This window comes from Hippocampus bargibanti, linkage group LG08 (assembly GCF_051943395.1).
Source record: "Hippocampus bargibanti isolate YZ-2025 linkage group LG08, ASM5194339v1, whole genome shotgun sequence".
NCBI classification, from domain to species: domain Eukaryota; kingdom Metazoa; phylum Chordata; class Actinopteri; order Syngnathiformes; family Syngnathidae; genus Hippocampus; species Hippocampus bargibanti.
In genome coordinates, this window is record NC_142741.1 from 5,184,057 (window position 1) to 5,199,733 (window position 15,677).

Genomic DNA, 15,677 nt, shown 5'->3' on the forward strand with positions numbered 1-15,677 from the left:
TTTTAAGGCTTATTTAGTTGAAAAGTATATTTTATGGAAACCCGGGAACGGATTATTCCCATTTTAATGGTTTCCTATGGGATTTTTTTTTTTTAGATACACACTTTTCGCCTTACTCACTCTGTCTGGGAACCAATTAAGTTCGTAAATTGAGGTCTCACTGTAATATAAAAACGACGTACTACAATGACAGTCACACGTTGATTACTGCTAGCTACTGGCTAGCCTGTTCATTCGTTGTGAATGGGGGAAGCAGCAGCAGTCTAGCCGGCCAGATAGATAATCGGTAGCAAATAGACAGCCAGCAAAGTAGCCAGCTAGATAGGCAGCCAGATAGCTAATCTAAATAAAGTAGAATACTGTTTACATATTTTAATCATGCTGGTACTCAAATGATATAAATAAAATGACACAAAGGCTTATTCCATATATTTTTTTTATGGGGACCTGGGAATGGATTATTCTCATTTTAATGGTTTCTTATGGGAAATAAATGTTTGGAAGACGAACTTTTCACCTTTCACTTTCTGGGAACCAATTAAGTTCGTAAACTGAGGTGTCACTGTAGTAAATCAAGCTGAACAAACAAGACCCCCAACACCCCGAGACACAGTTTTAGTTTAGAGAAAATCACCAAAAAAGGGTCCACGATGGCTTCCTTTTGACATCATTCGTCTTCTCGGGAGAAAGTGCCGAGTCATCCCTCCCTCCCCACGTAGGAAAGAAGTGATTAGGGAGACACTTACTTTTTGATGGACTGCAGTTTCGGGCTTTACGTTCTTGGTGAAGGGGGGGTGGACGTTAAGGGGCCAAAGGCGGGCGGTGGGGGGGTGATGCCACTTTTATATTGTTCAGAGTGCTGAGCTCAGGCATCCGCTCAACTTGTGATTCACGGTCCGAGCCACCTCGCGTCGTAATGGGGTATAAATTTGGCCGTGAAAATGCTTCAAACACCCCCACCCCACCCTCAACCCCCCCCCCATCTTGTCGTGTTTCGCAAATGAGTTTACGCCTCATTTGGAAATGGACGATTACGCCCGAAAGGGATGCGCCGTGACCACATTTTGCGCTGACACTCATGAATCTTTCATCCATCAAATGTTGTTGTTTTGACTTCAAAATGGCTGCCGCAAGAGTGGCTGCCTTTCCATCAGCTCCTGTATTTTGTTTTTCTACTTCTTTCTTTCCTTTCATCACTTTGCTGCTGTGACATGTCAATTTCTCCACTGCGAGACTAATAAAGGTCAATCCAATCCAGTCATACAAGTCACGTCACGAAACCGCCGCAGGACGTCCCTGATCCACTGGTGAGAAGGATGCTTTGATCCTCTCCTCTTTCATCGAGAACTGCTTCATACAACAAAGAGGGTGCAGGAAGTGCTTAGTTAGAACGACTGCGTCTTTGTGTTGACTTCAAGATGGCACCGCGAGAGTGGCTACATTTCCAGCAGCTCCTGTATTTTGCTTTTCTACTTCTTCCTTTCCTCTCCTCTTCCTTCCATCACTTTGCTGCTGCAAAATGTCAATTTCTCCAGTGCGAGATGAATAAAGGTAAATCCAATCCAAATCCAATGCAACAAAAAGAACTAGCTAGTTAGCCAGCTCCACCGCTAGTTTTCCAGTAGCTCGTGCATTTTGTTTTTCTACTTCTTCCTTTCCTTTCCTCTTCATTCCATCACTTTGCTGCTGTGAAATGTCAATTTCTCCACTGCGAGATGAATAAAGGTAAGTCCAATCCAACAGAGAACTAGCTTGCTAGCTAGCTCCATCGCAACCTTTCGAGCATCTCCTGTATTTTCTTTTTCTACTTCTTCTTTTCCTTTCATCTTCCATCACTTTGCTGCTGCGAAATGTCAATTTCTCCACTGCGAGACTAATTAAAGGCTAATGCAAATCCAATCCAACAAAGAGAACTAGCTTGCTAGCTAGCTCCATCGCTACCTTTCCAGCAGCTGGTGCATTTTGTTTTTCTACTTCTTCATTTCCTTTCCTCTTTCTTCCATCACTTTCCTGCTGCGAAATGTCAATTTCTCCACTGCAAGACGAATAAAGGTAAGTCAAATCCAACAGAGAACTACCTTGCTAGCTAGCTAGCTCCGTCGCTACCTTTCCAGCAGCTCATGCATTTTTTTCTACTTCTTTCTTTCTTTTCATCTTCCTTCCATCACTTTGCTGCTGCGAAATGTCAATTACTGTACTGCGAGACGAATAAAGGTAAATCCAATCCAACAAAGAGAACTAGTTTATAGCTAGCTACATCGCAACCTTTCCAGCAGCCCATGCATTTTGTTTTCCTACTTCTTCCTTTCCTTTCATCTTACTTTGCTGCTGTAAAATGTTCATTTCTCCACTGCGAGACTAATTAAAGGCTAATCTAATCCAATTTGCGTTTCGCCTTGAATAATTTCTTGCGGCAGCGGTATTCCAACCGTGACTCCATAACTGAGATGGAAACAAAACAATCAAACTAATTTGGGTTGACGATATCATTTTTTGTCCTGTCATGATTTTAGGTGGGTAGAAAACATTGATGTTTTTGTCTGTGATTTTCGGTTGGCAGTTTTTCAAGAAGGACCACGTGGGGGTTTTCGCTGTTTCTATCTTTCATATAGTGTATGTGTGGGGGTGCATCGAAAAAGGAGGTTAGTGTTGCATCAGGAGCAGGGGGTGGGGTGCCGCAGCAAGCAGAGCAGAAGGAGGAGGCGAAAAGGAGGAACGGAGAAAAGGAGGAGGGGGACACCCACCCTGCAAGGCTCCCACCCGCTCTTTGTCTCCAGCCCGCCGCGTCCGACAAGGCGCACAAAACCTCACGACGACGCCGCCGCAGCCGCCACGTTACGAGCTCTTCCTCCCAATCCCGACCAGAGGAACGCAGCGAATGGCTTGAGAGAAGGGAGGACCTGCGTGCTTTTCGGTGGACGACGTTTTATGAAAGAAGGAAAAAAAAACTCTCCCGAAAAGAAAAAAAGAGGAAAACAGGAGAAGCGAATCAGCAGCATCGCGATCACAAGGTAAGGTCATCGTTCAACGAACGACTTGGCGAACCAAAGCGGAATCTCTGCAATGTCTCCGGTAGATTAAAGGCAAACTTTTCAGCCGGGTAGTTCGTCTTTTGGGGTTCAAAACGACTTTTTAGTCCTGTGGAAGCTCTTAAACTCCCCACTGGCCCCCGTCCCCCACCTCGCTCGCTTTTGACTACGTGTTAGGCTTCGTGAAATCTCACCTAAACTGAATATTTAAATGCAAAGTGTGCGGGTTTTAAACATAAACAACCCGCGTGCTTTTGTAATATTAAACATATATAACATAAGGTAGAATTAATAAACGTTTTAAGGGGGGGGGGGTCGGAGTTTGTGTGTGTAAATTGCGACGAAAGTGCGCAAAGGGGGACCTTTTTAGGTTTCCCCATTTTCCGTCCAATTGATGTAAATATACTCATTGTTTCAATTTAACTTTTTCGTCTTAAAATATAACTACATTTTCTGGAATTCCTGTGTGCGATAAAAACACGCGGAGCATCCAAACGGACCACGAGGAACATTTTCGTTCAGGGGGAAACTCGAAACAACCCCCCAACCCCCCCGTCATTTTGTTTGTTAAAACGTGTGCGAGATTTTTTTTACTTTGTTTCAACTCGCGTAGACGAACAAGGAACACAAAGTAGCAATTTCATTTGGGTTGCTTTCCAAAATGCAGGCCCCCGTTGAGCCTCGTAGCCTGTGAAGGAATTCCAAACTAACATCCCAGATGTGGAAGCCACAGCAACCCTCCCCACTTTCACCCCCTTCCGTGTTTGCTTGGGTGGCTTCGTCACGGATCCGAATGTGCCCTTAGTCAGAGTGACTCGTCACCCACAAATGTTTCTCAATCTTGACTAAACAGTCAGAAAATATTTTTCCTGACTACGATGCGTGGGAGTACAAGACAATTTAAAGTTGTTTTGTGCGTGTGTGTGTGTGTAGGGGGGGTTGTCGGCGAGGCGATACCTGGATTTGCATTTTAATCCCATCATGGACCTTGCTTGAAACTCGCAGAATTTGTATGACAAATCCACTTTCCCCTTGTTCCAGTTTACCCCAATACAATCGTCCAAAAATAATTATAATAAATAATAATACATTTCATTTCTCTTTCAAAACTCTCAAGGACACTTCACAGTCACAGGATAAGATTTTTTTGTGTGTGGGTGAGCAGTGGTAGCCATTTGCGCCAACGTTCACTCTACCCGGAAGTAACACAGCAGCAAAGTTATGAAAGGAAGAGGAAAGGAAAGAAAGAAGTAGAAAAAATACAGGAGATGATTTTTCCCGGTTTCACCCCATGAATATGCAACATCTTGCTGACGATAAGGTTCATAATCAATCGGTTTATTCCATTATTTTTTTCAAATAGTCGATAGCTTGGATCTGCTTGTAACTTTCAACACTTGTAGGACAAATCCATTTTCCCCTCGTTCCAGTTTACCCAAAAAACAATCGTCCGAAAATGTTTGGGTGAAGAAAAATCCTTTTCCCGGTTTTACCCCATAAAAACACAACATGTTGCTAACGATAAGGTTAATAATAAATCGGTTTATTCTATTATTTTTTGTAATAGTCTGAATCGGATCATGAAAAATTAAAAATGTGCCCAAATGGCTGAGATTATATTATTTTTCTGCCTACAGGAAGTAGGAGAGGAGTTTGTGTGAAAAATCCCCAAATAAAAGTTCATCATATTTTTTTAGGTTCTAAAATAATTTAATTTCACATAATAATAATACTTTTTATTTCAAGCGCCTTTCAAAGCTCTCAAGGACACAAGGATAAATACAATAATAAATAAAATACAATTATAAATAGAAACAAAAGAGAGTAGATATGCAATTTTAAATTAGGTGGCTTTTGAGATAGGATTTGAAGGTGGGAAGAGAATCGATGTTACCAATGTTGGGAGGAAGTGAGTTCCAGAGTTTGGGGGCAGAGCAGCTGAAAGCTCTGTCCCCCATCGTGCTGAGATGACATTGGTCATTGTCAATCAACCAATCAAATGCATTATTTAACCCCCCCAAACAATAAAATGCATTGAAATCAATAATAATAAAAATACATTTGATTTCTAAGCGCCTTTCAAAACTCTCAAGGTCCCACTTTACAGTCACAGGATCAGTTTTTTTCTGTGGGTGAGCAGCGGCAGGCACACACGCCAGCGTTCACTCAACACGGAATAACTGAAATAGAAAGCTAGCCAGCTAGATTGGATTGGATTGGAGCGATGAAAGGAATGAAAGTAGAAAAACAAAATACATGAGCTGCTGGAAAGGAAGCCACTCTCGCGGTGCCATCTTGAAGTCAAAAGAACAAAAAAAAACTAAATAACAAGACAGACAATATGACAACACAAAGACACAGTCATGCAGTCTTAAGCACTTTCTGTACCCTCTTTGTAACATGAAGCAGTTCTAGATGAAAGAGGATGGCCAGCCAGATAGCTAGCTCGGTGGATAGCTAATAGATAACAAGCTAGCTAATAGATAGACAGCCAGGTAGCCAGCTAGAGATGTCTGTTTCAAGGGTGGAGCAGCCCAGTTGACTTCATAACAACATTATAAAACCGTGTAGATAGAAAGACTAGGTCATGAGCTAGCTCAGTCGCTAGCTAGCTCGATAATAATAATAATAATGATTTCTAAGCGCCTTTCAAAACTTTCAAGGTCACTTTACAGTCGCAAGATCAGTTTTTCAGTGGGTGAGCAGCGGCAGCCACACGCGCCAGCGTTCACTCAACCCGGAGTAACTCAAAAAGATAAAAGCTAGCTAAGAGATAGCTAGACAGCTAATAGCTAGATAGCTAATATGTTTCCTGACTCAAATAGCTAGCTAGCTATATAACTAATGGATAACTAGCTAGATAGCTAGTTTCCTTACTTGAGCATGGAATTTCACAAATTTGATTTGTTTTGGCGGGCCGAATAAAATGATGCGACGGCCAGATTTGGCCCCCAGACCTTGACTTTGACCTCAGTGATGTAAAGGATTAGCCAGTTAGCTAAATAGAGAGCGAGATAGCTAGCTAGCTCAACAGGTGAGCATGGAATTTCACAAGTTTGATTTGCTTTTGCTAAGTAGCCAGTTAGCTAGTTAGATAACAAATAGATAGCAAATAGATAGCCAGCTAGGTAACCAGCTAGCTGGTTAGATAGCAAATGGATAGCTGGCTAGGTAGCCAGCTATCTAGTTAGATAGCGAATATATAGCAAATAGATAGCTAGCTTCGTAACCAGCTAGCTAGTTAGATGGCGAATAGATATCAAATAGGTAGTTAGCTAGCTATTAGATAGTGAATAGATAGGTAGCCAGCTAGCTAGTTAGATAGGAAATAGATGACATCAACGAACAAACTCAGGTTGGCCAAGAAATCGAAAAAAGCAAGTGAATTTCCTTCCCAGTCGACGACCAAAGTGATGTAAATGCGCACTAAAAATGTGAAATGGAAGCACAACGCAACAGCAGAAGCATGAATCGTCACCCAAAGCATAAAAAGCAACTCCAAAAATATGTTTTTTTGGGGTGCGCAGTTTGAGTGGATAGGAAGAAAGTGGTGCTTCATTGTTCTATCTCGGCTTGGATCTTTGTAGCATGGTCACGCTAAAGAACCACAACATGTGTGTCACGGGACTTTGTTTGAAGCCTATAGAACAAGGGGGTCAAAGTCATTTTTTTGCCACAGGCGGACCACATTGGAATTCCGGTTTCCTCTTGGGGGGGGCATTATGAATTTGGGGAAGTTGTTAGAATGTTTCATCCCCTCTACATATGACAGATGACGCACAATAAATGAACTCATTCACTGCCAGACAATGTGCAAAAATGTGTCCATTGTCGCGGCTTGGAATTGAAGCGGATTGAGAGGAGATGTGAAACAGTGTTTTGGTCAATCCGGTGGTAGAGCTTCGTATTTGCTTTCAAAACTTAGCTTGTAGAAGATGTGCACATTTCACCATGTCCCACCGCGTCCCGGGTCCACTGGTGAAAAAGACGCCTTGACCCTCTCCTTTTTTCATCGAGAACTGCTTCATGTCACAAAGAAGGTGCAGAAAGTGCTTAAGATTGAATGGCTGTGTCTTTGTGTTGTCATATTATTTTGTTGTTTTTTTGGCTCTTTTGACTTCAGAATGGCACCTCGAGAGCGGCTGCATTCCAGTAGCTCCTGTATTTTGTTTTTCTACTTCTTTCTTTCCTTTCTTCTTCCTTTCCGAACTTTGCTGCTGTGAAATGTCAATTTATCCACTGCAAGACTATTGGATTTTATTGGATTTCCCTTTATTAGTCTCGCAGTGGAGAAATTCACATGTCACAGCCGCAAAGTTGTGAAAGGAATGAAGGTAGAAAAACAAAATACAGGAGCTGCTGGAAAGGCAGAGTCATTCATTATTAAGCACTTTCTGTACCCTATTTGTTACACGAAGTAGTTCCAGATGAAAGAGGAGAGGATCGAAGCGTCCTTTTCACTGCGAGACGAATAATGGTCAATCAAAATCCAATCCAACAAAGAGAACTAGCTTGCTAGCTAGCTCGATGGCTAGCTAGCCTTGCTAGTGAGCTCGCTTGATAGATGCGTATCGAATTTCACAAGTTTGATTTGCTTTCAACAACGAGAAGTAGCTTGCGAGCTAGCTTGATAGACGAGTATGGAATTTCACAAGTTTGATCTGCTAGCTTGCTCGGTGCCAAGCTATTTCACTCGCTAGCGAGCTAGCTTGATAGATGAGGATGGAATTTCACAAGTTTGATTTGCTTTTAGCTACCAATTGGCTAGCTAGCTTTCTATCTATTTGAGTTACTTCCACAATTAGCTAGCTAGCTTTCTATCTATTTGAGTTACTTCCGCGTTGAGTGAGTGGCTACCTAGCTGGCTATCTATCTGGCTATCTAGCTTGCTATCTAGCTGTCTACCGAGCTGGCTATCTATTTGTTGTCTATTGGCTATCTGGCTGGCTATCTAGCTATGTGGCTGGCTATCTAGCTGGCTAGTTATTTACTGTCTATTAGCTATCGAGCTAGCTATCTATTTGAGTTATGCCAGATTGAGTGAACGCTGGCGCGTGTGGTAGCCGCTGCTCACACACAGAAAAACGTATCCTGTGACTGTAAAGTGACCTTGAGAGTTTTGAAAGGCGCTTATAAATCAAATGTATTATTATTATTATTATTATTGTTTTTATTATTAGTTATTATTGTTTTTATTATTATTGTTATTTTTATTGTTTTTATTATTATTTTGCGGCCGAATAAAATGATGTGGCGGGCCAGATTTGGCCCCCAGGCGTTGACTTTGGCACCGGCGCTATCAAAGATTTGATCTTTGTCTTCCCCACCATACTGGTTGAACCTTCCACCTCAACATGATTGGAAATCAAACCGCTGTCAGCACTCGCCCGTGTCCTCAGGCGGACCCTTGTACGGTTCCCTCCAAGTCTGGATTTAGTGACACGAGCAGCGTGGAAATGTGACATTCCTACCTGGGGAGCGAGCCAGGACAAATTCTTGTTTTTCATTGGCTGAATCCTCCGAGTTTTCCGTATATGGTTGCCATTTTGATTCGATCGTAACGTATCGCAATGTTGTCTATGGACAATTTGTCCATGTCAGAGAGTCAAAAGCGAGATTAAACCCGCAGACTGTTTGCGTTGGCGACGGTACACAATAAAACCGGTTTGCTTGACTTGGGGGTGGAACCGGATTGTTTTTTCTTTGAACTTGAGTGACTCAATGGCCTTTTAAAATCAACATCCGGTTTTAATTATCAAACTCGATTCTACCGGAATTGCCTATCAGAGGCAAAGTGAGACGGGATTGTCCCTTGAGGGACAATTTAATAGATTATATATATAATGGGATAATCTCCTTTGATATATTCTAATGAAATGTTATCGGAAGGCTGACATATAATTTTTTTTTTACCTCAACCCAATTTAAGAATAATAATAACAAATGTTATTTATAAGCGCCTTTCAAAACTCTCATGGTCACTTTACAGTCACAGGATAAGTTTTTCTGTGTGTGAGCAGCGGCAGCCACACGTGCCAGTGTTCACTCAATCCGGAATAACTCAAATAGATAGATAGCTAGCTAGATAGCATCTAGCCAGCCAGATAGCTAATAGACAGTAAATAGATAGCTAGCTAGGTAGCCAGCTTGATAGCCAGCCAAATAGCTAATAGACAGCAAATAGCTAGCCAGCTGGACTGTCAGCTAGGTAGCCAGCTGGACTGTCAGCCAGCTAATAGCTAATAGACAGCAAATGGATAGCCAGCCAGATAGCTAATAGACAGCAAATAGATACCTAGCCTGATAGCCAATACAGAGCAAATAGCTAGCTCGCTATTTAATTGAGGACTTTCATTGAAGAACATATCTTGACATGTGCAGACAATGTGCAAAAATGTGTCCACTCCAGTGCCAGGGTTATATCATTTTCACTCGAATTGCAGGACCCACAGAATATTGACTTTCAGGACTACTAAAACATTCAATGCAGCGTAAAACACCTTCAACTGTACTTTTATCTGAAAAAAGAGTTAATTCCTAAATGATATGCGTCTGGAGTTATCTGAGATTGAAATGGTGGCGTCTGTACAAAATACAATGCATCCACATTGGTTTATATAGTGGTTGAAAAACAGCTGAAAAATTGGGAATGGCGCTCCACATCATGATTTTCAATTCACAAATACATTCAGGAATGGCAGTGAATGAGTTAAATCTCAGTATTCCCATTTCATTGTTTACGGATACCACGAGGCAGTAGCGCTATATGGTTAGAATCCATAAAATGAACACGGACGGTGGCGGATAATTGGGAATAAAAAGCTTTCTGTCTTTCCGACGCACATGATGCCTGACTCATGATATGCGTCATATGAGTCTCACACACTCCCTCAAGGAAAACTTAGTCCGTCTTATCCTATAAACCATAGGTGTCAAAGTTAAGAAACGGGGGCCAAATCAGGCCCGCCACATCGTTTTATTCGGCCCGCGAAAGCAAATCAAATCTGGTTAGGAAATTCCATGCTCATCTATCAAGCTAGCTAGCGAGCTATCTCTCTTTCTATTCAGGTAGCTGGCTAATCCCTTGCAACACAGGTGTCCAAGTCAAGGCACGGGGGCCAAATCTGGCCCACCATATTAAATTTGGGAAATTCCATGCATGACTCCCAATGTAGCGTCCCAGAAAATGGACAAGATGGCGCCCAAGTTCCGTTGGGAATTGGCTGATTTGTCTGCTGGGAATTTGTGTCAACTAGTATCAAATAGTAGTCTTGGTGTGACACACAACGATTCACCATAGCGTTATTTATTATTATTATTTTTTTCCTTCTAATTTTGCCATCAACACGAAGTTTTCAGACCAAACAAAGTTCCCAAAATGCATTGTGTCGCTTTCTCGGTCAGGGGCGTTCCAGACGTGGACGTCACGTCAGCCATCGTCATCAACTCGAAGACAAGACTTCCTGAATATTCAGCGCAAGTCTTAAAACGTAAAATATAGCTATATGCCGTGGAATCTTTATAAAATACGCTCAGTAGAAGTCATTTGAAGTGATTTTACAAATTATGGACACAACTTGTCCGGAGGTGTCAATTGTCCTTTCAGGCTTATTTAGTTGAAAATTGTATTATGGGGTCATGGGAACTGATTATTCTCATTTTAATGGTTTCTTATGAGTAATTAATGTTTGGAATACACACTTTTCGCCTTACACACACTTTCTGGGAACCAATTAAATTTGTCAGCCAAGGTATCACTATATTATTGAAAAAAATGACTGACACAATATGCAAGGGCGCACTCCTGTGGCCACGGTTGACAGTACCGCCGATGACGCCCCGCTTCCCATTCTTCAATTCGTCTCCTCTGTCGACAGATCTGAAAAGTCTCGGTCGGACGGACGAGGTTCAAGATGAGCTGGAGCTTCCTGACGCGTCTGCTGGACGAGATCTCCAATCACTCCACCTTCGTGGGCAAGATTTGGCTAACGCTACTGATCGTCTTCCGCATCGTGCTGACGGCGGTGGGCGGCGAGTCCATCTACTACGACGAGCAGAGCAAATTCGTGTGCAACACGCAGCAGCCGGGTTGCGAGAACGTTTGCTACGACGCCTTCGCGCCGCTGTCGCACATCCGCTTCTGGGTCTTCCAGGTGATCATGATCACCGCACCCACCATCATGTACCTGGGCTTCGCCATGCACAAAATCGCCCGCATGGGCGACGCCGACTACCGGCCGCCGGCCCGCAAGCGCATGCCGATCGTGAGCCGCGGCGCCAACCGCGATTACGAGGAGGCGGAGGACAACGGCGAGGAGGACCCCATGATCCTGGAGGAGATCGAGCCGGCCGACAAAGACAAGGATAAGGAGGCGGAGGAGAAGCCCTGCAAGAAGCACGACGGGCGGCGGCGCATCAAGCGCGACGGCCTGATGAAGGTCTACGTGTTTCAGCTGCTGGCGCGCGCCGTTTTCGAGGCCTCCTTCCTCTTCGGGCAGTACGTGCTGTACGGCGTGGAGGTGGCGCCGTCTTACGTGTGCACCCGCTCGCCCTGCCCGCACACGGTGGACTGCTACGTGTCGCGCCCCACCGAGAAGACCATCTTCCTGCTCATCATGTACGCCGTTAGCGCCCTGTGTCTGCTCTTCACCGCCCTGGAGATCCTGCACCTGGGCATCAGCGGTATCCGCGACTGCTTCTGCGGATCGCGCCCGTTGCCGCCCACCCCGCGACACTCGGCGCTGGCCAGCCAGAGGTCCTCCATCTCCAGGCAGCCCTCGGCGCCCCCGGGCTACCACACCGCGCTCAAGAAGGACCCATCGGCCGGCAAGCTAGCCTTCCGGGACCACCTGGCCGACTCGGGTCGCGAGTCCTTCGGCGACGAGGCTTCGTCGCGCGAGTTGGACAGGCTGCGGCGCCACCTTAAGCTGGCCCAGCAGCACCTGGACTTGGCTTACCACAACGAGGAGCTTAGCCCGTCACGCAGCAGCAGTCCCGAGTCCAACGGGACGGCGGCCGAGCAGAACAGGCTCAACTTTGCCCAGGAGAAGCAGACCGCCGCCTCCGACAAAGGTAACGTTCACCCCCGCTCCGGACTGGCGCTTTAAAACAAAAATAGATGGAACACTTCCCAGAAAATTTTGGGTTGCCGCTAGTCAGTTAAACCAGTTTTAATTAAAAACATTCAGGATGACAAATACTGAAACTAGGTTTACTATCGATATCGGACTGATGGAAGGGATTAGTTAGCTTGATCGCTAGCTAGCTCGATATATGAGCATGGAATTTCACAAGTTTGATTTGCTTTAGCGGGCCGAATAAAATGATGCGGTGGGCCAGATTTGGCCCCCGGGCCTTGACTTTGACACCTGTGATGCAAAGGATTAGCCAGCTAGCTAAATAAAAGGACTGACTAAGCGCCTTTCAAAACTCTCAAGGTCACTTTACTGTCACAGGATCAGTTTTTCTGTGGGTAACTCAAAAAGATAAAAGCTAGCCAGCTAACTAATAGATAGACAGCTAATAGCTAGCTACATAGCTAGCTTTGTAGCTAGCTACATAGCTAATATGTTTCCTTACTCAAATAGCTAGCTAGCTATATAGCTAATAGCTAGCTAGCTAGATAGCTTCCTTACTTGAGCATGGAATTTCACACGTTTGATTTGTTTTAGCGGGCCGAATAAAATGATGTGGCGGGCCAGATTTGGGCCCCAGACCTTGACTTTGACACCAGTGATGTAAACGATTACCCAGCTAGCTCAATAGAAAGAGCTAGCTCAATCGTTAGCTAGCTAGCTCAAAAGATGAACATGGATTTCACAAGTTTGATTTGCTTTAGCGGGCCGAATAAAATGACGCGACGGGCTAGCTTTGGCCCCCCGGGCCTTGACTTTGACACCTGTGCCCATAAACACTGCATATGGTCTCTGTTTCCTTCCAGGTATACGTGCGTAGGCAGTGGTCACCACCAGTCCAGCGGACACTGGAAACTGGAGCTGACCTCCGCATCGGTGATTGGACATAAGGGAAATCAACCTGAATTTGTGTGTGTGTATGTGTGCGTGTGTGTGAATGTGTGTGTGTGTGTGTGTGTGTGTGTGTGTGTGTGTGTGTGTTTGTCCGTACGAACGCGATGCGGTGACCTTGAGGCGTATAATGTCAGCCCGCGCCATATCAGTGTTACAGCCGGTACAAGGTCCAAAACAAATGAGAACAGTGGTCTCAACCTGACATTACTTGAGACAAAAAAAAGATCCAAAGTGCTTTTTTTGCGATAATCCGTTACCACGAAGGTCTCCCTCAGGGCAGCTACTTATTTTTGTGTCTTTTTTTTACATTTCTACATATGATATATCTTTTTTATATGAGATTTAGAGCTAGTCACAAGTTAAGCGCGTGGGAAGTTCAGTCAAATGCATCTCAGCTTTAGAACTGGAATTCCACTTTTTTTTTGGTGGTGGTGGTGTGAGAAAAAAAAAAAACAGGAAGTGCGTGAAAAAGTGAAGGATGTGGAACGGCGTTTAAGAATTAAGGTACTGGACCAATGGTTGCGTCACACCAAGGCTCTCAAGTTGATGTTCTGTTGTTATCTCTGCAATGTTGCCACCAGCATTGCAAACGTTCCGCCCAAAGACAAAAAAAAACCTGGGTAATGCTTGAAAAATGTCGAACTCTTAATATACAGGTAACATCCGACTTACGACCGAGTTCCGTTCCGACCAAACGGTCGTAAGTCAAAACGGTCGTAAGTTGAAATACATTCAAAATGTTGAATAGAGACTCGTAGGCTTAATGACTGGTAAAATCCCCCCCTCTGTTGCAATCACACGGTCGATTGCTGTGCGAGAGTGAGATGCTGGCTGGCTGGCCAAAATTGTCGTATGTGTTGCCGGTCTGGTCGTGGTCGTAAGTCGAGCCGGTCGTAAGTCGGATGTTACCTGTAGTGCTTTTTTTCTTTCTATGATGGTCCTGTCAAAATAAAAGGCGCATTTTTTATATTTAGATATAAATCACTGCTGTCTTAGCTCCCCCAAACAATGCCTGATTGAATCTGTTGGGTGGGGCCCATTTTGAGCATTTCTTTCTTTTGGTACTTTTTTTGCTTCTTCCTTTTTTATTTTTATAAAATCGGTACTCTTAGCTCACATTCGTTAGTTAAAAAAAAGAAAAGCAAGGGATAGTTGTGTCAAAGTTGTTGAATGACTGGTTGTAAACCTCGCAATCATATCAATGTGAAGCCAATGCCTTTTTGATTTGGAGGGGGGAGTATTTGAAGTACACCCACACAGTGCCATTTTGTGCCGACTCAAAACATCATCTCAGTGTATTTTTTGAAAAAGGATGCTTTTTTTGTACGTTTTATACCTTTTTGTCATGATAATTTTGTGGTTCTTTTTTAAAATAAAATATTTACAAAAAAAATAAATCCAAATGTGTCACAAGTGGTTTTACTCAGCTTCTCAAGTTTATTTCCCAAAATGATGTACAAATTGTATTTTGGGATGCCTCTACATCCCTCGAAACAGCACTTTTCACTTACGTGTGCGCATCTTCGCGAGTTCAAAACAAAACTACCCACTCTGGAGGACTTGCACACTGCAAGTATCCAAACAAGGGTGTGGAAAAATCCTACTGAACCCTCCGTACCCTGCCCACCACCTTTTCCAGCGACTCCCCTCAGGCAGGCGCGACCGATCCATAAGCACCAAATCCAGCAAGCCATTGAAACAGCTTCTTCCCCCGTCGCCATTAACCCTCTAAACAGTAACCCAAATAGAACTGGATAGTGCCTCCATTTTACTTATGTTGATACTAGTGCAGCGTGTTCTACCGGAGACAAATTCCTTGTGTGTTCTACATACTTGGCCAATAAAGATGATTCTGATTTTCATTATGAGTTTTACCGACTGTCAAAAATAGAAAAATCCTCCAGATCCCGTGGCTGATATTGAGTAACAAGTGACACGCTTTGGCTCTAAACAATCGTTGTAAACAAATTCCACGGTTTGTGCTTTTATCGGAGGAAAATATCAGTTGAGAGGAAGAAAAATACCAGAAAGACCTGTGATATACAGTGATACCTCGGCTTACGAACGCCTTTCGCTCACGATCATTTCACCTTACGAACATTAAATTCGTGACAATATAGTCTTGGCTGACGAACTACTTTTCGGCGGACGAACCAAACCACACAGCACCATGGTGGCTGGCTGACTAGTTTTCGGCGGATGAACACCAAACCACACGGTCGAACAATGCCACGGTGGCTGGCGGACTAGTTTTCCACACCTTTCTTTGAGTGCAGACATGGTTTGTTATCGAGTGGAGTACTTTTGCTGTTATGGGACAAATAAAGACCCCACCACATGCTAGTGTTGAGCTGAAGAGGACACAAAAGAAAATTACGTTCGAGCAGAAGAAGGAGATCATTGAAAAACATCCATAGAGGTGTGCGTTTGTGTGACTTAGCGTCGCACTACCAGTACGCTAAGTCGACCATTGCTACGTGTGGCTAAGGGTGTTTCTGTGTTGTCTAAGCAACGGTCTCGGGCAATAGAAGAGGTTGAAAAACTCTGGATAAACGAATAGCAGCTAGCAGGGTACAGTGTGAGTGAGGGTATTATCGCTGAGAAAGCATGGCAACTTCAC

General features: G+C 43.9%; 1 protein-coding gene across 1 annotated transcript; it reads left to right on the forward strand.

The window, feature by feature from the left end:
- The first annotated feature begins 2,626 nt into the window (after positions 1-2,626).
- LOC148894412 (gap junction gamma-1 protein-like) lies at positions 2,627-14,453 on the forward strand. Its single transcript, XM_089003238.1, has 3 exons — positions 2,627-3,011; positions 10,907-12,101; positions 12,970-14,453. Exons 2-3 carry the CDS (start codon positions 10,943-10,945, stop codon positions 12,981-12,983), a joined length of 1,173 nt encoding a protein of 390 aa, XP_088859364.1. The 5' UTR covers positions 2,627-3,011; positions 10,907-10,942; the 3' UTR covers positions 12,984-14,453.
- The last annotated feature ends 1,224 nt before the right edge of the window (positions 14,454-15,677 follow it).

Excerpts from the sequence above, each read along its gene's own strand:
- LOC148894412 (XM_089003238.1), top strand. The coding sequence starts at position 10,943 with ATGAGCTGGAGCTTCCTGACGCGTCTGCTGGACGAGATCTCCAATCAC.